This window comes from Canis lupus, chromosome 25, assembly GCF_048164855.1.
Source record: "Canis lupus baileyi chromosome 25, mCanLup2.hap1, whole genome shotgun sequence".
In the NCBI taxonomy this organism is placed as follows: Eukaryota; Metazoa; Chordata; class Mammalia; order Carnivora; family Canidae; genus Canis; species Canis lupus.
Genome location: NC_132862.1, coordinates 28,366,572 through 28,393,924, shown reverse-complemented (window position 1 = coordinate 28,393,924; position 27,353 = coordinate 28,366,572). Strand labels below are relative to the sequence as shown.

General features: G+C 38.9%; 1 protein-coding gene and 1 long non-coding RNA gene across 32 annotated transcripts in view; one reads left to right on the top strand and one right to left on the bottom strand.

Annotated features, from left to right (window-relative positions):
- LOC140617417 (uncharacterized) overlaps positions 1-16,152 on the bottom strand; it is a 62,736-nt gene extending 46,584 nt beyond the window's left edge. For 2 of the 3 annotated variants that reach the window (XR_012017646.1, XR_012017647.1), the window contains exon 1: positions 16,058-16,152. This is a non-coding gene — a long non-coding RNA (uncharacterized lncRNA). Of the gene's footprint in view, positions 1-5,164; positions 5,416-16,057 lie in introns of all 3 variants that reach the window. The other variant, XR_012017648.1, reaches the window with a different exon arrangement.
- PLEKHA5 (pleckstrin homology domain containing A5) overlaps positions 15,066-27,353 on the top strand; it is a 242,065-nt gene continuing 229,777 nt past the window's right edge. For 11 of the 29 annotated variants that reach the window (XR_012017644.1, XM_072798800.1, XM_072798793.1 and 8 more), the window contains exons 1-3: positions 15,143-15,401; positions 15,558-15,637; positions 17,921-17,978. Coding sequence is in view for 27 of the 29 variants with exons in the window: in XM_072798800.1 (XP_072654901.1) it covers positions 15,310-15,401; positions 15,558-15,637; positions 17,921-17,978 (230 nt within the window). In the remaining 2 variants the exon portion in view is untranslated. Of the gene's footprint in view, positions 15,402-15,557; positions 15,638-17,920; positions 17,979-18,295; positions 20,023-25,178; positions 26,425-27,353 lie in introns of those variants that run through there. The other 18 variants (XM_072798812.1, XM_072798810.1, XM_072798805.1 and 15 more) reach the window with 9 other exon arrangements.

The following is a 27,353-nucleotide window of genomic DNA, read 5'->3' as shown; positions in this document are numbered from 1 at the left end:
AATGTTTCATTTTCTTACTTTTTTTTTTAAGATTTTATTTGTTTATTCATGAGAGACACAAAAAGAGAGAGGCAGAGACACAGGCAGAGGGATAAGCAGGCTCCCTGCAGGGAGCCTGACATGGGACTCCATCCCGGGTCCCCAGGATCAGGCCCTGGGCTGAAGGCGGCGCTAAACTGCTGAGCCACTGGGTTGCCCTCATTTTCTTACTTTTTAATTATTGTTACAGCCTGCACTTATTTTATTAGTTAACATTATCATGTAGGCTATTTATTTGTTAAAAGTCATACAAAAATCACTCAATTCTACAAATCTATTAATAATGATATGTGACATAAACACAAGGTTGTGAAGACTTTCTGATGACTGGATAAATTTCACCACTCAATAGGCCCTTTTTCTACTTAACCACCTTTGCCCCACTCTATGAGCATTATTTGTCCTTGAAAAGTTTCTTCTTAGGTTAATTCTTTTAAGTTGAAAAGTAACATTATTTTTAATGGGAATACTATGATCTGCAACCTCTGTAAAGTAAACAAACATCTGACTCTAAAGCAAATTTTTCTTCTCTATTCTCTATATCTTTATTTTAAAAAGACGAATGTGGCAAAATCCCCGTTAGCTCTTTGGATTAGACCAGTGCTGAAGGGGTGCTAGGAAAGAGGTGGGTAGGAAAAGAAGTAGAACTACACAGAGACCAGAAAGGATTGTGAGGTCTGATGGCTAGGAAGAGGAGAGAGGAGAAGAAAGACATCATGATGACAAGAAAGGACTTCTAGTAGTTGTTTGCTTTGTGTTTTGGCAGGTGTCCAGAAAACTAAAGAGAGGGGTAACTAATGTAGATATGATCCGTAACTCATAAATTTGACCTGACTGCATTGTAACGAAGTTGGTCAAGTTGATGGTTATAAGGAATGCTATAGGAATTGTTGTGGGTTTCAAAGAATTCACAGAAGGCCAGCAGTAAACAAATATTTTTGTAATATTTTCTAGAAAAGAAAGTATATTCCAAGCTATAAAACATAGGCTTTTGTGGTTGTTTTGGTAGCTGTCATTTTTAAGGAAAATTAATTTTACCACCATCCGTGTCATTACACAATGTACTGAACCAACTTTATGTGTCAAATGCTAAAAGATATAGAACAGTAATTATTTGTCTTAGAAATCTAGGGTGCAGGATGAGGACAGCTACTAGGAATCAAAGTATATATCCATGTGCATGTATACATATCCCAGTTAAAGTGGACATTAAAGTTAACAACTGATAACAATGATCAATGACATGTTTTAAAATTAAAAAGAAATGTTGAGATCCATTACTGTATTTAGGTGGTATTTACAGGCAAGAAATAAACAAAACCAAAAACAAAATAAAATGGGATTTGACAGTAAAGGAATGGCCAGGCTTGCTGCAGCACATCACACACGTGATGTGCATCACACTTGATGCAGTAGCATCTTTCAGGCAGCACACTCTTATGATGTGTCCAATTTCTTTCTAATAGTGTGTTGCATTCAGTATTGCTCTAAAGGACCTGTCCTCTTAGAAATCATTTTGTTGGGGCACCTAGGTGGCTCAGTGGTTGAGCATTTGCCTTTGTCTTGGGTCATGATTCCAGAGTCCTGGGATTGAGTTCCCCGCGTAGAGCCTGCTTCTCCCTCTGTCTATGTCTCTCCCTTCCTCTCTGTGTCTCTCATGAATAGATGAAATCTTGAAAGAAAGAAAGAAAGAAAGAAAGAAAGAAAGAAAGAAAGAAAGAAAAAAGAAAGAAAGAAATCATTTTGTTATTCTGAAATTTTGTCATAAGCTTTTCCCCAGAGATAATTGCAAGTAACATTTTCTTATAATCCTCTACACATTTTTCTACACATATTTTTTTTCTGACAAAATTAGGATTTAAAAATGGCACAAGACAATTATTTGTGTGTATTCTGGTTTCTATAATTTTTTTAAAGATTTTATTTATTTATTCATGAGAGATGCAAGAGAGAGAGTCAGAGACACGGGCAGAGGAAGAAGCATGCTCCCTACAGGGAGCACCATGTGGGACTTGATCCCGGGACCCCGGGGTCACAACCTGAGCTAAAGGCAGACACTCAACCACTGAGTCACCCAGGTGCCACTAAAACCACATTTTTAAGGTCATGTATTAACAGCATAGGTATACTAACATGTGCCTACCAAAATCCAAATTCTTAAGCATTTATGGAAAAAAAATCACTGAGATAAACGACTATGCATATAATTTTGCCCACTTTTCTTATTTTTGCCTTAGGATAAATTCCAGAAAGTGTTATTTCTGGGCCAAAAGATATACTCAATTTAAGACATTTTTCTTGTGTGGCCAAGTTATTCTCCAAAAAATTAATGCCTATTTAATTCTCACTAGTAATGTATGAGAGTTCCACCTTTCCCCAAAACCTCTGTTTTTCCTGATGTCATTTTTCTGCACCCAGTGTTAAGTAGTACTTAAGGAAAGGAATTGTCTAATAATTATTTCTTCAATGTTTAATATAGTGCCTGTCACACAGTTTGTGTTCAAGAAATACTTAATAAATTAAAGAACAAATGAAGAAATATATATTATTCTAAGCTAAATATGAAGTGAATATGGAAAAATAATAAAATGCAGAGGAAAAAAAGAAAAACTAAACAAGGAATCGGGAGGTTAGTGCCCCTCCTAACCAGTTTCATCCCTTTCAACAAATAATTTAACCTGGGCAACTTCTCAGGACTGATTTCATGGGCATGCAACCTGTGTAGCCGCAAAGGCCTGTGCCCTCAGAGGTATCCTATGATTGGCTTATTGCCACCATCTTGAAATGCCTAATGATTTTTGAACAAGAAGCCCAACATTTTCATTTTCCATGGGCCCCACAAATGATGTAGCTGGTCCTACCTCTCCTTCCTACATCTATAAAACAAGATCAAGAAAATGAGGCCTGTTCAAGTCAGCAATTCTGGTTCAATGAGTTTTTCCTGAACACAGGAGGCTAGTATTTAGATACATAAGTATTTGGGAACAATTCTGAGATCCATTCTTATTGCTGGATGAAGATCCTTCCTTCTGTGAATCATTCAGACTTTTTTTTCTAACTCATCTCCATCAGAGGCCTCCTTTGTCCTCGCCCTTCTGATTCTACATTGCACTGGATTATATTTACTCCTGTGGCATTGCAACCATTAACCTTTAAGTATGAAGGGATAGAAAAAGAAAGTTTTTCCTTCTTCCTCCCTCCCTCCCTCCCTCCCTCCCTCTCTCTTTCTTCTTTCTTTCTTTCTTTCCTTCCTTCCTTCCTTCCCTCGTTTCTTCCTTCCTTCCTTTCTTTCTTTCTTTCTTTCTTTCTTTCTTTCTTTCTTTCTTTCTCTCTTTCTTTCTTTCTCTCTTTCTTTCTTCTTTCTTTCTTTCTTTCTTTCTTTCTTTCTTTCTTTCTTTCTTTTTTCCTTTTTCTTTCTCTTTCTTCCTTCCTTCCTTTCTTTCTTTCTTTCTTTCTTTCTTTCTTTCTTTCTTTCTTTCTTTCTTCTTTTTCTTTCTTTCTTTCTTTCTTTCTTTCTTTCTTTCTTTCTTTCTTTCTTTCTTCCTTCCTTCCTTTCTTTTTCTTTCTTTCTTTCTTTCTTTCTTTCTTTCTTTCTTTCTTTCTTTCTTTCCCTCCCTCCCTCCCTCCCTCCCTCCCTCTCTCTCTCTCTCTCTCTCTCTCTCTTTCTTTCTTTCTTTTTCTTTCTTTCTTTCTTTCTTTCTTTCTTTCTTTCTTTCTTTCTTGTTCCCTCTATATGGGGCCCGATTTTGTGACCCTGAGATCAAGAGTAACATGCTCTCCTTAAAAAAAAAAAAAAAAAAAAGAGGGGATCCCTGGGTGGCTCAGCGGTTTAGCGCCTGCCTTTGGCCCAGGGTGTGATCCTGGAGTCCTGGGATCAAGTCCCATGTCAGGCTCCCGGCATGGAGCCTGCTTCTCCCTCCTCCTGTGTCTCTGCCTCTCTCTCTATGTCAATCATGAATAAATAAATAAATAAATCTTTTTTAAAAAAAAGAGTAACATGCCAGCCAGGCACCCCAAGAAAGTTACTTCTGATGATAAATTCTTCTGGAGCAAAAGAAAGAATTATCTAATACAATTTCTGTAACGATGGTATTGAGCAAGAAAAAAAAGACTTCAAAAAATCAATTCAAGCTTCTAATTAGCTCATAGATAATCAGAATCTTGGATGGTGTGGTTCCTTTCTCTTTCTTTCTTCCTTCCTTCCTTCCTTCAACTGTTTTTAAAAGCACCTGATCTCCATCTCCAAATTAAGTCTAATTTCATAGATGACAATTCCCATATACAATTATTTCAGAAGGGAACAACTGCTGCTCCAGTTTTATTTTTGAATAATCATTTTGAAAATAAATGATGGACTATAGAGGAAAAATCACAGCAAGCTGCCCAGAGACAGGAACAGCATGCAAATTACTACTAATTTAAATTACCTTTCTTTCTTCTCTACTCTAGGAAGATGCCATTTTTATTTTAAAACATTTATATCTGTGCAGTTCGAGCTATTTCAAGATGCTATCTATTTCAACACATTACAAAATGTAGTGGGTAAATGTTCCGCCATTTTACAGAGAGATGGAAAGTGAAAATAACCTGCACCGAAGTTGCACAAAGCTTAGATCTCTGAGTCAGTGCTCTTTGCTCCATCTCAAAATGTTCAATAAAAATGCAGTACCAAGTAATGGACTGGAACAATTTGAAAGTTCTTTTTTTTTTTTTTAATGTTTTCTAAAGTGTTTACTCTTCAGACTTCATTATATGTAGGACAACCTATACGATATAAATTTTCTTGACAACTTTGTCTTGCCCCTAATAAGTAGAACTTTTCTGTAGATTATGTTTTTGAGAGAATTTTGATAAAACTGGCATGGTTAGTATTCTGAGCCTCTTCCTGAGAGCTAGGTAAACAGAACGTAAATACAACATAACATATGTCCATCAGTGCACAGTTGGCAAAGGTACCTATTTTGGTTCAAGTTTTCTGTCAATTTTGCTTTTTTGTTTGCAATATACCATCCTGGCACTGTGTAGTCTATAAAGAGAGGAAAGTCGTATGGATATTTGAAAGGTTAACTATCTTTTCACTATTGTATTGCAAATTAAGATATCAAAGAAATAATAATCTACTTACCAGAATGAGTTAAAGCAGCTTTTTTAAGGGTCTGCCTTATTCTCAATAAATAATAAGGTAAGCAATGCGAAAATCTGGCTCATCTAAAAGAAAAATCAGGGATCCCTGGGTGGCACAGCTGTTTGGCGCCTGCCTTTGGCCCAGGGTGAGATCCTGGAGACCTGGGATTGAATCCCACGTCGGGCTCCCGGTGCATGGAGCCTGCTTCTCCCTCTGCCTGTGTCTCTGCCTCTCTCTCTCTCTCTGTGTGACTATCGTAGATTAAAAAGAAAAAAGAAAGAAAAATCAGGAGTTACTGATGCATGAGGCAAATTTTATGTATGAAATTTTGATGTGTTTGGAGATTCATATATTCATTCATTTAAAAAATTATTGAACACCCAAAATGTACTAAGTGCTGTTAAATAAGATAAACATGATATATTTGATAAGATTAGGTTCATCTGAGAGTAGCAGAAGACTTCCCCCGCCCCAAAACAGCATTAGCTTAAGACAGAATTTGATTTCTCCTTCACTAGTAAGTTCAAAGCAGTTACGTTGGCTCTGCTGCCTGTAATCCTTAGGGACCCAGGCTACATCCAGTTGCCTGCTCTGCCATCCCTAGGGTGGCTTTTGTCTTCTTCACCCAACAAAGAGCTGTAGGCGCCTCATCCACATTCCAAGCAGGTTGAGGAAGATGGGGGGGGGTGGGGGGCGGGGGGCACAGAACCAAGTATTTGCAAACCATTTTTTAAGGATATTTCCCTTAATCTGTCATACATTTCTCTGTTTATATCCCACTCACCAGAGCCCAATCTAAGGGCTCACATCTAGGTTAAAGGGTGCCTGAGAAATACATTTTTATTTCAAGCATCCAAACATCCAGCAAAAAATGAGTGGGTTGAGGAGGGGGGTGGAATTTAATAGAGAAGAAGAAATGTTGGGGTAAATAATTCATTTCTGCCATACATGGCCCTGGACTTCTTGTACCTAAGACCTTAACAGAGCTGGAGGAGGGAGGAAGAAAGGCAGAATCAGTTTAAGGCATAATTCAATTTCAAGAAATCCTTGTAGAGATCATGTTAATTAACAACAGCTATTCAGGTACCACTTTCTCCTGGAAGGCCTCCTGGACACCTCTCCTTGTGGCTGCAGGATGGATGCCCTTTTTATAAGCTTTGACCTTCCATCTTGTGCAGTATTTATCATACCATTTATTACCAGTATAACATTTGTGTGTTTATCTTTTCCCCATACCTTTCTACCCCAACTTGATTGTAATGCTTCAAAGGCCAAAATCTGAATTTGTATTTCTTTGTGTCCAGACTCTTCCTAGCCTAGTTTATGATATATACTAGATTCATAAAAAATGTCTAGTATTTAAACTGGATGAATAAATAAACTGTGCATAAAGGATCTCTAATGAAAGGTAATAAAGATTAGTTTCCATAGAGTACGCAACAGTATAAAAAGAAAAATTCCTCCAGCTATCAAAATATTTAGCACCAAATTTTTTGCTTATGAACATGAGTGATTCTTTTATTTTCATCAATATTTAGAATAGCATTTGATTTTCTGAGCATGTTTAATATTGCTGATAAACAGAATTAATTGCACTTTGCCAATGATGAATGTTATGACAATTACAAAAAATCTGAAAATTACCCTTTTATCAAGATTGCCTAAGAAACCGCTTAGAAATGGTCTAGGAAAAAACATAAGTAGCTAATTCTATTTCTTCTATAGAAATGGCAAAGTTGGGCTCAGAATGACGCAATTGGAAATAGAGTAACACACATGACTCTAACCAATGTTGTTTCCTAGGTTCAGATCCTCACACGGTTGTAGCAGGGTAGACTACCAGTGGACTAAGGTTTTCATCATAATGTGTTCCAGCTCAGTCTCTCTTCTTCCGTCTATTATCCAGACACAACCACATGAAAAAGAGAAATTTAAGCAGCTATGATTTATTTTTTAGCCCTTTTCCTTGTAAATCTATTAAATTCCATTGTAATTATTCATAACTTTTTAAAATTTTCATAGGTCAAACATGCATATTCTTCAGATCAGAAATCCAACTGATGAGACACTTCTGAATTTATAACTCCTTGCTTTTAAGAAAAATATATCCAAAACTGAAAAGTGGGGATCCCTGGGTGGCTCAGCGGTTTAGCGCCTGCCTTCAGCCCAGTTTAGCGCCTGCCTTCGTGGAGTCCTAGGATCGAGTCCCACATTAGGCTCCCTGCATGGAGCCTGCTTCTCCCTCTGCTTGTGTCTCTGCCTCTCTCTTTCTCTGTGTCTCTCATGAAAAAATAAATAAAATCTTTTAAAAAAACCCCAAACAAACAAACAAAAAAAACAGAAAAGCTTTTTTAAAAAGGCTCCAGTTTTCCCCCTAGCACTATACACTGTTACTTTATGATCCGTTCAATTACTAAGCATTTGTTGAATACTAACTATATACAAGGCAGTGCCTGATACTACAAAAAATTTGCATTCACATTACATTTTCTTTGTTTTTTATTATTATTATTTTAAAAGATTTTATTTATTTATTCATGAGAGACACACACACACACACACAGATACAGAGAAACAGAGACACAGGCAGAGGGAGAAGCAGGCTCCATGTAGGGAGCCTGATGTGGGACTCAATCCTGGGTCTCCAGGATCATGACCTGGGCTGAAGGCGTCACTAAACCGCTGAGCCACGCAGGCTGCCTCACGTTATATAATTCTTTAAATTGAGCTATATGATATATTACAATTAATTACAGATACTCCAATTTAGATTACTGTTTATATATTTACTACTCTACATGTAACTGAAATAAACAAGTGGAAACTGAGGAATTCAAAACCAAGAAAAAGTGGTTGAGAAAATAGACATACACACATGCGTGTGTACATGATTTTCCATAAAAAGATATGAATCAACAGGTGAGAAAAATACTTTTGCTTTAAGCAAATAGTGTCTTAAAACATTAAAGAAAATGTGTCTGTTCAGAGAGTACTGGTACACTGTCTAAAATACCAACAGTGAGGGAGGAAATGATTCTCCTTCATCCTTTCAATTATTCTTCAGACTTAGGGCATGAGATATGATAACCTTTATTATTTATAGCCATACACATAATTGTGATTTGGTATAAGCCTATGTTTTTTTCCCTCATTCACCTAACTAAAGTATTGATTTTATAAATACTGAATATTATTCTTATCAATATTTTTCTAGGAAGAATTCATTCAAAAGATGCTTCCATAGATCTCTTTACCAAATTAAAATAATGCTGAATCCTTCCTGTCCTTCATTATTTCACTTGGTATAACTACAAATTTCAGTATTTTTAAAGGCAGGTAGACAGCTCTATAGAAAGCAGCTATTTTCACATACTGCTATGCTGATGTTGGGTCCATGCCATTTTTTCCTCTTCTATATGGGATAGTCTATAAAAAGCTGAAGAGAATGTTAAATCTAAGAAAGGATGGAAACATGACTCACTGGCAAGTTGCTGCAATACAAACAGAAATAAATATCAAATATGGAGTGAAGTATAGGGCACTATGTAAATGTCAGTACTATTATTCATTCATGTAAATAACATTTATTGAAAGTGAGGTGATAAAGATAAACAAAATGTTTTGGGAGAAGAAAGAGATGAAGATTATAATAACAATGCAGTAGAAAAGATATGGGAGCTTGTATGGTGGATGGAGTAGCTAGATTGCCCCAAAGGAATAAGGGATGGTTTCTTAATGGAAATAATTTTGAGCTAAGCATTTAAACATAAGTAGGAGTTTGTTAGGTAAACAGAGAAGAGAATTCTAGGGAGAAAGAGTAGAATATACAGAGACTTGAAAGAGTCTGGTTTGTTCGGAGAACAGTAGGCCATTCCATATGGCTAACATGCAGGTGGGCAGGGCACAGATCAAGAAGGACCTTCAATGCCAGGCAACAGGCTTTGCATTTCATCCTCTAAGTTTTTTGAGCCATGAGAGGATTTTACGCAAGAAAGGAATATAATCAGATTTGCATTTTTAAAAAGATCATTCTGGTAGCAGTGGTGAATGCTTATATTAGGATATGGGAAATGAGGAAGGGAGGTTACTTTGTGATACCTTTAGTGCACAATTAATAGAATGTATTAACCAACTGGATGTGGAAGGATGATTCGGAAGTTTCTGGTGTGGTATTTGTTTGGATGATGGTAACATTCACTTGGAGGAGACTATATTGGAAAGGTGCATATTTGGAAGAAAAGTGACTTGTTTTGGAATGTTGAGTTTTGACATATATGAGGAACGTCCAGAAAGAATATTCTAGGAGGAGCATGTCTACAAAGAAATTTGGTATATGATCTAGAACTCAGGAGAGAGGACTAAGCTGGAAATATAGATTTAGGAATTATTATCATACTGGGCATTGTTCTCAGAAGTTACCATGTATACAAATCACCAAAGTGCTTGTGAAATGCAGATCAGTCTAATCCTCAGAGATTTTGGTTGAATGGGTCAGGAGAGAGGCTCAGGAACCCATAATTACATAAGCTTCCCTGGTGACCATCCTATAGATAATCTATAGGAAGAGCAGGAGAACTTCAAGGCAGTGGTGTCATGAAATTCTAAAGTAGAAAGTCTCAAAGGAGTAGAAGTGGTGACTGACATGTGAATACAGCAGGGAAGCCAAGAAAGCTTGAAACTGAAAGCATCCACTAGACTTGGCAGGGGACACTGGTGACTCGGAACAGCAGGTGCAGTGAGGTGGTGAGAGCTGACATCAACTGCAGTAGGTGGGAGAGAGTGAGGATAAGGAAGAGGACACAACAAATGAAGCTTGGCTAAACAGGAATACCTTGTGGACAAAATGTGAAATCTAATATCTCAAAGACCTGGTTCAAACCCTAAGTCTGCCACTTAATGGCCGTATTATAAGTATCTTCATGGGATCCACTTTTTTTTGTTGATAATGTTAATTACGTTGATGTTACAGAGCCATTTGTACAAGTTAAATACAAGAGTACATGTGAAAGAACTTTGTAAAGTTCTCTTCCAAACTTCTCTATTAACAAACTATCTGTGTGGCAGGAAATCCTAAGCAGTTCTATATAGCGGGTATCCTACTCGTGTCTGTGCACTATGACAAAACATCCCCAACTTCAGCTATTGGATTGCGCACCCCATCAAAGCAGAAGACTTTAGAGGGAAAAATAATCATACGTAATATCTTAAATAGACCAATATCTTAATATCGCTTTTTACAGACGAGGATTCAGAGGTCTGAGAGGAGTAGTGTTTAAATGACTTGTTCAAAGTCATACAGCTAATTAATGGCAAAGCCAAGCATAAAATTCAGCCAGACTGCTGACTCACTCTATCCTGCCCCCTGCCCCTGCATTATAACATACTTCCTTTCTTAATTCTCCATTTGAATTTTGGTCTTTCTCTTTTACAGCAGAGAGAAGTAGGTGATTGAAGCTTTGCTTATTAGGGTAAAGAAGAGGTGTTTAATCTGAGCAAGTCCGGGGGTTCAGATGTAAGCTCCTTGAAGACATTTTTGAACTTCCTCTCAAGCTTCTTTCCAAGTCTCCAGGCAGATGCCAACTGAGTCTAGAACCCCAGATGTAGTAGAGGGATTGGCCAGCAGCAGGGTAACTAGTGCTGCTACATATTTCCTTCAGTTATCCCTGTAAATAACTGAAGAGCTCTCCTAAACATCAACATTAAAAGACTGTACTTTGCAATAGGTCTCGAGTGATTCACAGGACACCCTCTGGAAAACAACTGTTATAGAAGGTTTATTTCTATGACAAGGATAAAGATGCTGCTTCCACAATGTACTTAAGTATTTATATTTCCATCTCCCTTTCTAAGCTGCCCAAAGCAGGCCAAGTCTTTTAATCCCCATGACCCAGCAGAATGGCAGGCACACCATACATAGTAGGGAGCCTATATATGGTTGTTGAATGAATGAGTGAAATAATTTTATCCATAATTCTGTTATCAACTTACTCCTTAATAGAAAAAAAAATCCTTGGGATGCCTGGGTGGCTCGGTCAGTTAAGTGCCCCATCTTTTTCTTTTTTTCTTTTTAAAGATTTTATTTATTTATTCATGAGACACACACAGAGAGAGGCAGAGACATAGGCAGAGGGAGAAGCAGGCTCCCCTCAGGGAGCCTGATACAGAACTGGATCCCAGGACCCCAGGATCACGACTTGAGCCAAAGGTGGATGCTTAACCACTGAGCCACCCAGGCATGCCAAGTGTCCCACTCTTGATTTTGGATCATGATCTCAGGATTGTGGGATTGAGCCCTGCATCTGACTCTACACTGGCCATGGAGCTTGTTTATGATTCTTTCTCTCCTTCTCTCTTTGCTCCTCCCCTGCTCTCTCTCTAAAAAAAAAAATAATAAAATAACAAATAAAAAATAAAATTAAAACCTTTGAAGAGAAAAAATCTCTAATAAATCAACTTCCAAATATTATTTTTCTTCCCTCTTAGACACTCATTTGCCATCTTTTCTGCCTAGATTTCCACTAAGCTAATTGGATCCTCTATTTTGCCCTTCCTCATAACTTTTCATGATCCAGAATGCTCTGGAGATGACTTAATAAAGGAACTATTTACAATATTTTTAATTTCATGGACTAATGTATAACAAAATACATAAGGTAATGAAAATATATTCGGAGATATAATCTAATCAAAGTCACAAAACTTTGTTGGTAGATTTTAATAAACATTAATATGTATGAACAAATGTTTCTTGATAGTAAAAGGATTTTTTTTTCTCTCTCTCAAGAATCTCTCTACTTTCCAGAGTTCATGTTTTCTTCATTGCTTTTTATTAAAAGGAGGAGGTGGGATTGATTTGTTTACCAAGATGTCATCTTGTTCTTCTTCCTTTCACATATTTTGAGAAACTTTCATTTAGGTTATTCTTATCACCATGTGTATTTTTCTGTTATATTTTAACTGGAAGCTCTTTAGGACAAAGATTGTCCTCTATCAATGGAGTGATGTTTATTTTTAGTGTTCAGTACTTTTGAAACCTCTTTTTTTTTTCAGAGAAGCTGCAATAGTCATAGGATAATACTCCTCAAAAAAGGTAGATCATGACATGAGAAATTAAATAGTCCCATAGGATAGAAATATTTTTTAAAAAGTAAGAAAACACAGAGGTTAGATATGAGTTTAGTTCTGAGTCGGTTACTGAAGAGTTACGGGGTGGTACAAAGAGGGTATGTTATTGGGAAATAGCTCCTTTGGGAGGTGGAGGCATTGAGAAGAAAATGAAATTCAATAACCATTTTGAGTACTGACTCAAGGGTGGGAAGGATTCAGTTATGGGGAAGACATGACTCCCAGCATCCTGCAGTGAACGAGACACACCTGTACAACTAAAAGGCAAAACAGACCAGGATAAGGCAATTAAGTTTCAGACAAAGGACATTCTAGGAAGATTTTTAGAAATATGCTATTTTACTCATTAAGGGTGAAAATTATCCAAAGAACTCAACATTCTAAAGTATGAAGCTTCTTTTAAGGGCTCCCAGAAGGCATGAGGGCCAGTCTTTCCCCCAAAGTAGAAGCATACCTCATTTTGTACATACATCTTAGTTTTTTATTTACGGCTTTCCTAGATTTGAGGACATATAGAATTGTATTAGACACACACACAGAGAGAGAGAGAGAGAGACAGGGATACAGACAGAGCAGAAGCAGGCTCCCCTGAGGGAGCCCAATGTGGGACTTGATCCCTGAACTCCAGTATCACACCCTGAGTCGAAAACAGAGCTTAACTGCTGAGCCATCCAGGCATCCCTGTACTTAAGATTTTAGGTTAGCATTTAAGCACTGTGAATGTGATTTCTTAAGATACACATTTTATTTTAAAGATTTATTTATTTTGGTAGGGGGAGGGGCAGAGGGAGAGGGAGAGAGAATCTCAAGCAGAATCCCCTCTGAGCACAGAGCCCAACCACCTGAAGATCATGACCTGAGCTGAAATCAAGAGTCTGATGCTCAACCTCCTGAGGCACCCCAAGATACACATTTTTATTAAGTGACTCTCTATCACCTTTTGAAATATGCCTTGCACTAATGAATCTTATAAAATCAAAGATTTTCCGATAAAGGGAATCCCCATACAATATATGGCCAACCTAAAGACTTCTTAATAGTACACAGTCAAAAAGTCAAATACTATAGCTAGACTAACAGTAGATTTCTAAAGTTATTATGGCATTAGAAAGATTCACTTTAGATTTTAAAATTTCTAATGATAGCACAATATAAAGCCAATAGCTCTTGATTTTCTTGCTATGTAATAACCAGTGACCACTGATGGTCCTGTGGAACATTTCCTGCTAGTTATTCATTGACTTTAAAAAAAAAAAAAAGGCACTTTTTCCAGAGACTGGGCAGGAGATAAGATGTCAAGAAGTAATAAGTAGCAAAATGAAAGAGGAGAATGCAAAGGCACCAAAAAGAGAAAACATTAAAGTGATGGTTTTTTTTTTTTTTTCCCTGTGTATGCAGATGGACAGGAAAATTATAGCAGTAATTGCAGACTTCTTTTCACCAAAGACAGACTGGCCTTGGGGAATTAGAGTATGAGAGAAAATGTCCAATGAAACTGCATTCTCATCCAGGCCCCACCTGACTTGCTGGATATGGCTTTGGCCAAGGTCATTTACTCTTTCTGTGCCTTAGTTTCCTTAAATGTTGAAAGAGATGGTTTGCTTTTTTGAGGTACTGGAAAGATGAATGAGATAAAGCTTCAGGAGGCATCCAAGACTGGTCAGAAAAGGTGTTATAGGAATATCAAGTAGTACTATTATTATTGAACTGTGTATCCTGTTGGAATGAGTCATCTTGCTGCAAAGATGCATAAGCAATTTCAAGTGTGGCAGGGGACCAGAGACAAAGAGAAGAGGCAAGTTCTCCTAGGTTGTGTTATAGGAGATCTCAGTTGCATTGAAATCTGCCCTTTGCCTGTTTAAAGAACAAAAAGGGTGGGGTGCAGACGAAACAAGACTTTAAAAATATGTACAGCAATGTGAAATAGACTTTTTAAATTCTAGAGCCAGTCTGAATCCCTGCTTTGTCCCTTATAACTGTGACCTTGGGCAAGTTATGGTTTCTCTAACCTTAATTTCTTTGCATCTGTAAAATGGGGATTAATTATCATAGCATCTATACGGCTGTGGGGATTTAAAAATATGCATCGTGGCAAGGACTCCAAAAAGTTGGCTACCATTGTAGTTCATGGGAGGTAGAGGAAAGTAGAAATCCAGATTGGAAACAACCGAATCTCTTTAAAAAAAAGAGAGAGAGAGAGAGAGAGAGAGAGAAAAGTCAAGGTTTTATTTTATAAAATATTAGGATTTAAGGGGCCTACGAAGAGGCAAACTTGCTTTTGTCAAGTCTGAATTCTACTATTTCACGGGCCCACGGTAACTAGTGAAACCTTTGATATCGGGCTCGCAAGACACAAACAGGGGAAGCCTTCCGTGTGCTTCAATAAAACAGTTTTCTATTTTAAAGCGATATATATATATATATATATGCGTATTTTTGAAAAACCTCTGATACCCAATAGCTCTAAAATAACAAAGCTCGGCTGCGGTGCTCCCGTTTGTTGCAAAGAGAGGGCGAACTGGGGCGCGGGATTAGGCTCCCTCTGACTCCCGCTCTGGGCTGGGAAGCCTTCGGGCAAAGCCCCGGGGGCAGGACGAGGCTTTTTTTTTTTTTTTTTTTTTAATCGATCCCGGAACCTTGGTGCGTGCGGGCGGGGCGGGCGGGGCGGGCGGGGCGCGGGCGCGGGGGCGGGGCCTGGCCGCGGGGCGCGGCGCCACTCGCCCATCCCCCGAGCGCGCGGCGGGGCGTCCGGCCGGCGGCGGCGGAGGATGCGGAGGGGCGGCGGCGCGGGCGCGACCCAGCCGGGGCTGCGGGGCGGGCGCCGCCCGAGGGGGTAGGGCGCGCGCGGGGGCGCGCCGGGCCGGGGAGGCGCGCTCCGGCCGCGCTCGCTCCGCGCCGCCTGCGCTCTCTCTCTCGCTCTCTCTCTCGCTCTCTCGCTCGCTCGCTCCCTCCTCCCGCGGCAGCCGCGGCGGCAGGCCGGAGAAGGCGGCGGCGGCGGCGGCGGCGGCTGGGGAGCAGACATGGCGGCGGACCTGAACCTGGAGTGGATCTGCTCCCTGCCCCGATCCTGGACTTACGGGATCACCCGGGGCGGCCGCGTCTTCTTCATCAAGTAAAGAGCCGGGGACGGCGCGAGGGGCGCGAGGGGCGCGGGCGGCCGGGCGGCCGGCGGGAGGGGCCGGGGGAGCCGGTGCGAGCCGCTTCAGCCCGGTCGGCTCCCCCGGCCCCCGCTCACGCGCCGTCTCTGCCCGTTCTCTCCTCCCCGCAGCGAGGAGGCCAAGAGCACCACCTGGCTGCACCCCGTCACCGGCGAGGCCGTGGTGACCGGACACCGGCGCCAGAGCGCAGGTAACGCGCGCGGAGCGCGGGCCCGAGCGGAGTCGGGCTGCGCGGGGAGGAGGCGGCAGAGCCCGGGCCGCCCCCGGCCGCCCCCCGGCCGCCCCCCGCCGCCCCCGGCGCCCTGCCCCGGCGCGCGGCCCTGGGGCGAGGCCGGCGGGGGCGGCCGCAGGTAGGGGCCGCGGGACTCCTCCCGAGTCCGCCCGCCTCCTCGCAGACGGCGCCCTCCGCCCTCCGCCCTCCGCCCTCCGCCCCGGCGCCCCCAGGGAGACCGCCTCCCCTCCCCGGGAAATCTGGGCTCCCGAGTTCCCCCCCCGCAGCCACTCCTGAATGCCCCCCCCGACACACCCCGCCCCCCGGTCTCACCCCCTTTCGGCCTTTGGGAAGTCCTTTCCCACTCCCGCCCTTGCAGCCCGGGACCCTGGCACCCACCCGTCGGCCGGGATAATGGTCTCCACATCCTCCTCCCTGCTCCCCGGACAGCTGCCTCCAGTTGTGCGGCTGCCTCCTCCTCCTCCTCCTCCTCCTAGGTGGGACTTGTGGGTAGGTGACTGATGGAGGAGGAGGAGGAGGAGAGGACTTGGGGGGGGGGTGCTGCGATCCTCTGTGTGACACTGAACGGTTCGGGCAGCGCCTGGCGCTTTTCCTGCGGCCCCCGAGCAGCAGCCGGAGCCGGCGCGGGCACTTGCCGCTGCAGCTGCTGGCCGGCGAGATTCAAAGTCCCCGGCAGCAGCTCGGAGGTTGCACAGAACCGCCAGGAGGCGGTGGGTGTGCTGGGGGGTGTCGCGCGTGTGGCCATTTGTGCCCTGATGGCAGAGGGCCGGCGGGGAAGCAGACCTCTCTCCGGGGCCTTTGCTGGCCTGCTTGGAATACCGAATAGGAGTTGAGCTGGAGAAAAAAGGTTGAGTGTAGCCCCAGTGCCGGTCTGGCTTTCTTTTGTCGTTCTTTGTTTACATTCGTGGAACTTGTTTGTCTTTGAAATGGAACATGTGTTCTCTCACTGGCCTGCCTCTCTGCTTCTGCTGATTGGAAAGGCTGGAGAACTGTTCGGGTCGAAGGGGAGGCAGGCTTCAGCCGTCCCTTGGAGATGCCCTCTGGGATACTTGCTCTCCAACTCTGAGATTCTGAGTGTCTTCGTGGAGTTGCCAGGGTCTCGAACAAGCCTGCCTTCTCTCTGAGATTCTGGAGTTCAGTGAAGTGACTAATACCCAAATTTGCAAAAAGGTGGAGGAGGAAAGGGAAAAGCTGGTGTAAGCAAGCATGATGAGGTTACATTTTTAAGGCATTTCTGACTAATACGCTGTCATATTTCTTAACTCCCCACCGCAGTCTTCGACTTCAGTATACCTATTTCAGTGGTTTTGCATATACATTTCAACTCTCGTGGCCTCTTGCCTTATAGATAACAAATTTATTTCACAAAAGACAGTACGGTATTGAAATTACGTAGCCTAATCATCTTGTGGAATTATTTCACACTTATTTTGGTTATATGTAATATGAATTTGTATCCTGTTTACCTCCACAGATTTGATAACATTCATACTATAGGGAAATTTTATTCTTTTAATATGATTTCACATTAACTTCCAAGACCTGATCATGATTTTTTTTTTTTTTTTTTTTTTTTGATTTGGTTTACTTAGCTTTGACTTTGTGGCTTTGTACACACATCATTGGTTTGCATTTCAGAGAGATGTTATGGTTAAATTCAAGCCACTTGCCACCTGTAATGTGTAACACATAAAATGGCCATCATTCACCTGAATTGTTCCCCAGATTTATTACTTGAAACTTCATGTCTGTAAAAGTCAAGTCTATAGAAATACACAGGTATTGAGTATGTAATGTCAGTTTTTTCTCCCTAATTAAGTACTTATAGGAAGTCCTTTCTCATCAGTGACACACTTCCTGAATAGATTCGTTTATGCAGCTGAAAGGTATGGTCTTAATAGACAGTATACCTAAAAAGTAGCAGGTGTTGCTTTTTATGCAGTTTTTGTTTGTTTCTGGATGCCAGTGGGTAGTTCTTTTCACTATGATAAAGTATATGATCATGTAAGATGATCTCTAATATTGTTCATACTTTTCTGGTGGCTTTAAATTTAATAGCCATTTTCCCAAAAATGATATTTTGTTGACTATGAGTTTTGTTACCAGTTCAACTTTTTTTTTTTTAGAAACTTACTTAATAAATGAAAATAGCTGATCATGAAAATGAGTAATTAAAATGGATTGAAACCTATTTTGCTATCCCATTGAGATACTGCTAACTGTGAAATGTATGTTTTTTAGATTTGCCTACTGGCTGGGAAGAAGCATATACTTTTGAAGGTGCAAGATACTATATAAAGTGAGTTTTTTACTTATGATTTTTTTCCTTGGTAATTTGAATGTTGTAATTAATCATCAGTTGAATAGTTGTATCTCTAGATATGATCATGATTTTTTAAGGTCTATAATATTGACTTTGTTCTTTATGTAGTGTTGTAATTCTGAGAGGAAAGACGACACTCATAATTTTATTTGCCTGGACGCTCATTCATTTGGAAATTAGATCATTTATGCCCACAATTATACTTTTGGTGCTTCTCTATATATATTCTTGGGTGATAGAGCATTATAGTATTTTGTCTTTAGCATGCTACCACATTTTTTTTTCTTTTAAAGTGAATTCTGTTTGAATTCTGTTCATGTGTATTTTGACCAGAAGAAGCAAAAGTGACGTGAAGCTAGGTGACAGTTGGATGAACAATGACAGAGCTGAAAGTAAAAACAAAGAAACACTAATTATTTCACAAATGTCTTTTGGAGCATTGTAATTTGCTTAGTTTATTTAAATATATCTAGGTCTTTACAATACAAATATTTTGTGGTGGTTTGTGATTGAATAAAAGCCTTTCACTAGAGCTTACAAAAAAGAGATGACCAGTCTTGATTTTTAATTCTATAGAACATTGAACTAATTTCTATTCAATGTTCATTTTTATTTTTTTAAGATTGTTTTTATTTATTCATGAGAGACAGAGAGAGAGAGAGAGAGACAGGCAGAGAGACAGGCAGAGGGAGAAGCAGGCTCCATGCAGGGAGCCTGACCTGGGACTCGATCCCTGGTTTCCAGGATCACGCCCTGGGCTGAAGGCGGCGCTAAACCGCTGAGCCACCGGGGCTGTCCTCAACGTTCATTTGGTAGTACTTGGAGACAAATACAGTACTTGTTGTCAACAGTATGTAGGAAACTTGTTTTACCCCTCAAGGGGAAAATAAAGGTGGTTTTCATCTTTGTTTTAAATTAGAAACTACTTACTTAAGAGCTTTTTTTGTTGTTGTTTTGAAATTTTTTGATTAATTTTAAGGAACTGAGGCTTGGAAGAGAACACTTAAATATAAGATTTGGTTTAGATGTCAATAATTTATTAATTGATAACATACCTAGCTAAAGTCACCTTTATTTCATCGGGCCCTGTAAGGTATTTTACTGAGTGTTATTTTTAAGATCACACCATAATTCCATTAAATTATAATTACTTGGATGGTTTTAAAATTTTTCAGAATGATATTTATGTAAAATGTCAGGGGATATTTATAGGTATTAGGAATGCTTCCATTTGGATGTAGAAATAGAGAAGGCAGAAGTAAGATCCAGGAATGGAGTATTTTATGATGTAGCTCTTCTCTGGGTATCTTTCAGTTACATCTTTTATTTGGAGTTTGTGCTGTACATTATTAGATGACCTAAAAAATAAAGGCATAAGTAAAGTGCGGAGTCACCAAGTCTTTTCCTGGTGGCTATTTTCATCCTGTATTAACGTGAATTTGTATTGCCATGTAAAGGGATGCTTCATTTTTTTTGGATTTGGTATTGATATCTCTGAAAGAAGTTTTTTTCAATAGGGTTCATTTATTTTTATCTGCTATAGTTTTACTGTACATGAAGCTTAGCTAATCTTACAAAATAGGAGTAACACTAATTCTCAATAATATTTTAATTCCTGTGAATGTGTACATTCTTAGATGAGCGTTTATATGATAGTACAAAATGTTATTCTGTGTGGGCTGAAAATGTTTTATTTCAGAACTGAGCTGTTAGGCTGAATTTTCTTTTGTTCCACTAGCCATTTTGATGAGATTTTCTTTTATGTTGACTTAAACAAATTAGATTCTTTGAGTGTCATGCCCAAGTAAGTTTCTCAGGAAAACGAGGGCAGTGTTAAGAAGGCTGTAATAATTTTATTTTAATTCTGGAGACATTTTTAAACTACTGGGTTTTAATCATGTGGTTTTACTAGACAACCAATAATTGAAAGTAGTCATAATTTATATTATGAAAATTATTTGTTCTAAAATTGAGCATGTTCTAGAAATGTCACTCATTAAACTTCTTTGAAGTAAAATGATCATTGACAAATATGTGACGTGCTAAATGTTAGGTGCTACTACTTTTCCTTTCTGGATGTTTCAGACTAATTTCTTTTAAGATTAGTTAAATCACTAACAAAGTCCATAATTTCCTAGAAATCTTTTGCTTATTGTATATGAGCAATTAGGGATGCTTTGTGATTCTCATATGACAAGGGCACTACTTTTATCTTAAACTTTGCATTTTACCAAGTGCTTTCACATACATTGTCATGTCTGAATCTCATTTTCATGGAAGTAGTCAGAAGAATTATTATTTCCATTGTCATACCACATAATAAAACAACAGGAACATGCCTTTGGAACTTATAGGCTGCAAAGACAGTAATATGAGAAACAGCAGGAACATAAACTATATTTAGAGTGTCCAGAGAAGAAAGGATGGGAGTGTGAAGTAGGAAAGTGATTAATGTTGGTGGATGTATTTCTCATTGTTGGTTCTTTCTTAGATGAAGAAAGGAGGTTATTGATCAGATTATAAGAAAGGATGTAATATAGTGAACAGGGTGGGTTTTGTTCTCATGGGAAGAGGGAAGATAGGTCAATAAAAGACATGTTAGCCCTCCTGCTGTTCCTAATCTGGTGTTCCTTGGAGTCTCCCTTAGCAAGAAGAAAGACCTGAAGAACTTGAGTTGTTTATACTTTTGTTCATAAGGTACATTTAATTCTCAGATTATTTCTTTTCTGAACAAATGGTGGTTGTTCAAAATGGCACATTGCCAGAAAGAATTTATTTTTGGATAGTACTTTCGTGTTGACTATTGCGTCTCTGGGGGTAAGGGAAAAGAAAGAGGATTGGAGTGGGGATGTCAGAAGAGTTGGGCTGTTTCTTAACCTTCTTAAGACTGTGGAACTCAGTCTTCATGCCTTTAAATTAGGCTGGCTGGAAATGGCAACTTCTGAATTCCCTTTTAAAATTTCTTTGGATTTTATAATATTTTGGGAATTTGTAATAGTCTACAAAATGATGAACTTTGGGGCCAAGAAGACATGATGTGGGAAATATGGAAAGCTACTTAGCTTTCCTATCATGCCAACTATTTTAAACTTTGCATAGTTAACCACAGATGAGTGTGAAATGTATAATGTCAGAGTTGTGTGTGCCTTCTTTTTGTTGCTGCGTTTTGTGTGTTGTATACATACCTTCCTTGGGGAGCTGCTTGGAAACGGTTAATAGTGCTAATGTCAACAAAGGATCTGATCAGAGTTAAGAGTTGTATAGATTTGGGTTTTTTTTGTATGTTTGTTTTTTTGGTTTTTTTTTTGGGGGGGGGGAGTTGTATAGATTTGAATTGGATAATCAGTTTACTTTATATAATTTTTGAAATCAGTTCTTTAGTAAAAGTTTACAGTTAGGTAAAAGAATATATAATACAGAGAATGTATTTTACTTTAAATATATTTGTTCAAAAAATTAATATTTTAAAATGATCAAAATAATAAATTTTTTCTGAGCATATTTTTCCTATATACCTTAAGCTAGCCAGCTTCAAAATTATCACCTGTATGTATAAAAATACATATATGAAGTGTTTGAATTTGATTATTGAATTTCCATATTACTTTTTAAGTTAATTCATGTTATTTATCTTTAGGAAGAATGCATAAATTATCAGTGAATTTTATAATTTATGAAATGTAGCTTTAAATATCCAAATAACTTAGTTTATGAAGTACAGAAGATCATCTTAATATATTTGAAAGTTATAAAGCTTTCTGCTTACTCTTTGAAAATACTGCTTAATGACTCTAATGATGGGTCATGGTAGCTTAAAATGGATGTGTCATTGACTATTCCTTTGTGCTTCAAAGCTTTAAGATGGTTAACTTAAAATGCCATGTAAATCTTAAAACAATGCTCTCTGAACAGTGAGAAACTTTGTTCTGATTATTTAAAGGTCATTGTCTTATGCAGCAGTATTGGGAATCAAAAAAAGTCTTCACAGGGTAATAAATGTAGAATGTAAATTTTGTGAGGTTATATTTTCATATTGCTTTTTTTCTTGACTTAAAATTTTAAGTTCTAAAACTTGAACTTTTTCTTAGATATGCAAATAGAGCAGTGTTTGATTTTTGATTAATGAAGTTTCATTTCAGTATCTGCAATAGCTGGATCTAATGTGTGCTTAGAATTTCAAACTAACCTGCAGTGAAGAGAATTCTGGTTTGACATAGCCATTTAAAGTTGCAAGTGAGGAAAAAATATATTTCTTCTAGATTATCACAATTTGAACCATGAGCAAAGATAGGGAATGTAACATAACTGCCATGAAGCATCTTAGAATATATTACTACGTATTTGATATTTAAAATTTTGGGGTACGTTAATACTATATTCTAATTGGATATAGCAATATAAGGCTTCAGAACAATTCATGGATCTTATATTTCTTTTTTATATTCATAAGAGTTTCAGACTATAATATGTGATTCTTAGGTGTGTGAAGCAGTTTATACTAATTCATTAGGTACAACACAACTATGAATTATGGTTTCAACCTTTAAGGAGTCTGTAACACGAGAAAACAGGCAGTGTGTTAAAAGAGGGAGATGGTAGGGGAAACATGGACTTACTTAGTACTAGGTCCTTTAGCGTAGCATTAATGAAAGTGGGTTGCCTGGGACTACAGGTATCATTTCATAGGAACAGGTTAGGTTAGTGGGCCAGCCTACAAATAAAAACTTGTTTAACCCCCTAAAAATCTTGTGACTAGTATTATATTAACAGGGTCTTACTATTTGGTCATTCATTTACAGCCATTCAGGAGTACTTAGTAAATGATGGGTACCGTTCAGGTGCTCTGCAGTACAATGGGGAGACTCTTGTCTTCCTGGAGTCTGTACTCTAGTAATAGAAACAGACGTTAACACAAAAAATGAGACAAACATGTAATTTAAAAATAGTGTCTTCTTAAAGGAAAAGTAGAGTGTTCTGTGACAGATTAAGAAAGTTTCCATGAAGAATTGCATTTAGTTTCAAGATTGGGAAGCTGGGACTTCCAGTTTTAGTGAATTTTATCGTGGAATCCCATTGTCTTTCTTTTCAGCCAGGACCAGGCCTGTTTAGTGTCTCTTTGTGGTTTCTGTATGTGGCTTAATGTGTAGCATCCAGTCAGTCTCTAAATAAGTGGTGTCGATGACAATGATGTTGGCTTCTAGTCTTTGGAGGAGTTAATTGGGACAGAGTGTAAGAGGCTTTCACGCAACTCAGGTTGTTGCATTTTGAGAACTTTTTGCATTTTCAATTTTTTTCCCCCTTAAGGTGGTTGACCTTTAGTTTTTCTTATTCTCAAAGCTCTTGTATGTATTTAGGAAGGAGCAAAAGTGAGGAGTAGAAAAATACTAAAAATATAAAATATAGAATATAAAATAGAAAAAAAAAAGAAGAATGAGAGTTGGAGGTCCTGGAGACTGGCCAGATGTAAACATCCCTGTAGAGGCACCTTTATCTTTATATGAAAAATAAAAGATTTAGCATTTGTTAATGCATGCACCTCTCCTGTGACCTTTTTAATTTAATTTTCTATAATAGATAAGTGTAAGTTGGGGTTAAATGTGAAAAGTTAGCATGTGTATGTGTATATTGGAGTTAAGGGGCACTTGGGTGGCTTAGTTGATTAAGGACCTGCCTTTGGCTCAAGCCCCACATTAGGCTCCCAGCTCAGTAGGGTGTCTGCTTCTCCCTCCCCCTCCAATCTTTTCCCTGCTCGTTCTCTCTCTTTCTCTCAAATAAATAAGAAATGATACCATACGATACTTTGATACTTTGTCAGATGGTATCCTGAAAAAGCCAAGGAGGAAGAGGCAAATTAAGCTGGGTGGTCCTGCAAGGCTTGAAGGAAGATGTAGGAATTGGGCTAGACTTGCGAATGTAGTTGGAATTCTGATGGGTATTGATATAAATGACTGGTTGGATAAATTCATGGAGGTGGGAATGTGTATAATATGTGTGATGACTAGTGAGAACTACCATGCTGGTGAGTAATGTTAACACAGAAAATGCTAGGATACTGTTTGCAGCTGCATTGTGCCTGGCTTTCGAATGTCAGGCTGAGATTTTTATTTTCTAGTTTGCCATGGCAGATACATTTTGGTATAGCAGTAATAGTGCAAAGTGAAAGTTTTAAGAGAGAGATTTTAATAAGGCAGGATGGGTTAGAAAGGGGGAAACCTGGAATCAAGGAGACTAGTTCTGGATCTCTTGCTGTAATAATCTGAGAGTTAGTTGCTTGTACCAAGTTGCTAGTAGCAGGAATGGAAAGCAAGGAGGTCATTGATCAAAGATATTAAAGAGAGGTTGACAAGCTTTAGGAGTCTTGCTGAGCTAGGAGGTTGACAGAGAAAGAGGTCAAAAGCTTTTCAAAGCCTTTGTGTCTGAGTGTCTATAACAATGATTGGTACCCTTGACCAGAATAAGGGAGTTGGTGGTGTGGGGAAGCTCTAGATGGAAGCGTTAATCATGAGTTGGTCTTTGAGGTAGTTGAGAGGACATAGCATTTTAGGTAGCTAAAATTGGTCTTTCCGGGCTAGCCCCGGTGGCTCAGCGGTTTAGCGCCGCCTTCAGCCCAGGGCATGATCCTGGAGACCCGGGATCGAGTCCCACGTCAGGCTCCCTGCATGGAGCCTGCTTCTCCCTCTGCCTGTGTCTCTGCCTCTCTCTCTCTCTCTCTACCTCATGAGTAAATAAATAAAATCTTTTAAATAAATAAATAAATAAATAAATAAATAAATAAATAAATAAATCGGTCTTTCCAATCAATCAATCAATAAATAAATGATAAAATTGGTCTTTCCAAAGGAAAGACAACATCATCTTCTGTTTCTTCCTCACAAACAAGAAACATAACGTGTTCTCCCTTTAAAATCTAATCTCAATTACCTAGTTGACTAGACTATACATGTATATACATCTGAGCTGGAAATACTGTATTCATTCATCCAGTTACTCATTCAGCAAATACTTATTGGGTATTTACTGTATGCCAGGTGCTGTTGGCTTTGTAAAGGACAGACATGGGCCTTGCACATAAGGAGCATACTCTTATTTTGTAAAAAAAACCATAATAAAATAATCACATGTACATAGTCGTAGACTGTGATAAACTTTGTGAAGTATGCATCATTCTTTGACTAGATATATTGAGTGGACTTGGACCAATATGGGGGTTCCTGGAAGAGGACTTTCTCATAAACATGAGAAATAAGGCTGCCTGCAAAAGTTCAGTGGTGAAATTCCCAGAGTGGATCAGAGCAAAGCAGCACAAAATCATCTGAAGAATGAAGAATAAATAGCATCTTGGGCTTGAGACTGGACCATAGCCTGAGTGAAAGTTTTGCCATATCTAAAAACTTGGGGTGGGATTGGTATGTTATGGAAATTGAGTGAAAGAAGAAAAACTGCAGGAGGAAGTTACCCTCCACCAAATAATACCTGGTTTTGATCATTATTTTAGTCCCAGTGGCAAGGTCTTCCAATCACTTGTTCATGGGTATATTCTTCCTTCTGATTCTCTTCAACACATTTTGAATTCCTAAATGTACCTTAGTGACTAAGATCTGTCACTAAACAAAATAGACCAGAAAACTATCCTTCTGGGGAGTGGAATGGGGGTGGGGGACAATATCAAAATAAGCCTTAGTAATAAGTAGATTTTATAGTATGTAATAATATGCAAATGCTGTAAGAAAAAAATAGAGCAGGGCATGTTGTATTGGGAGAGGAATGATGAGGAATGAGTATGGGAAGAAAGGAGTTGAAATCAGAGAAGTTAACAAGTTGGACTGTTTGGGGGTCTCATTGGTTGGTTTAATTGGCTGTTACTTAGGGAAATAGGGTGCCACTGCAGATCTGAATAGAGGAGGCACATGATCCAGTTTCACCCTTTGAAAGAGTCACTAACTGCTGTGTTATGAGGAGATTTTGGAGAGCTAACAGAGCCCTTCCAGAGTAAGTTCTGGTCCCCGTTAGATTCTCTCCTTATATTTTTCCTTCTTGGTATTTAACAAAATTATGATTGAATATTGAATTGTATGATTACCATGTTTTTTTTTAAGCTGCCAGTGATTATCAGTTACCATTGATTTAATAGCAGTTTTTCAGGAAGGAAAAGAGAGCGCCATAACCATATTAAATAAACCTCCATTCTTATCAGAAACAGTATATTTAAAAAGTATGTGTTAGAAAAAAAAAGTATGTGTTAGAATCGAGGCAACACTTGTTTAATACCTGTTTGTTCACACTCTGTGTGGTAGGTATGCTTCATGAAAAGCACTCTTGATCATTGCTGTATTTTTAGTCCCTTGGCCTAAGCCTTTCTCATAGTAGTTCCTCAATAAATATTTGTTGATTGAATAAACTTTGATGATGACAGTCAACTTGATTCCGTGCTCTTCAGAAATCTTATAATATGCCTCCTTGTGAAATTTAGAAATCTCTCCATATGACATTTATCTATCCCAACATGAATTAATAAATCATCTGTTTCTTGAGTTTGGTTTATGTGATTTTTTGTGAGACAGAAAGGATCTATTTTGAGGCCTGCTTGTTGACCTAATCCGTGATGAAGCCAAGATAATGTAGGGACTTAAGAGGCCTCTTTGAAGGCAGCTGAAATCTAGATCTTGCCATTAACCGTAGCTTTTCCGTTTAAAAACTTTCACACTTCAGGCCAGGCTCATGTGGCTTCTAAAGAGGAAGGGAGATCTTGAAGTCTATGCTGTTGTGACTTGCATGAGTATAGTAAATGTAGACCAAATCTTTAATATACTGACATCAGTGGATCCTATAGAAACCTGAGACACATAGAAAGTAGTCCTCGTGAGGTACAGATGATAGAAGTTTAGGAGTCAGTTGGGGAACTCCTTGGCCACTTAGGAGTAGCCTCTGAGCTATTTGGAAATTACTCTCTGAAGTGGCCAGTAATTTCAGAAGCACCCAACTCTGCGAAGTTGTAATAATCTTTGTTGCCTGCATCCGGAATATAATAGACAATTAATTGTTTGAAATGAAGGGCTATTATAGATTGTAAAAAAAAGCAACTCTTTACCCAAATCTAAACATCCCAGGACATTTTTCTGCTTCTCACTTGTCATCCAGTCAGGATTCTTATTGTTGCAAATGTCAGTGACCCAAAACCAGTAGTATAAGCAAAAGCAGTCTGTTTTCCACTTTAATTCCAGGACTGATACAAATGAATTCTTTAAGGCTCTTACCTTTTGTCACTATAGAAGGCTTCTTTCCACTTAATTAGAAAAATTATGCCTCAGCCCCAAATTATACTCTTGTAGTTGTTTAACCCAAAAAGTAAGG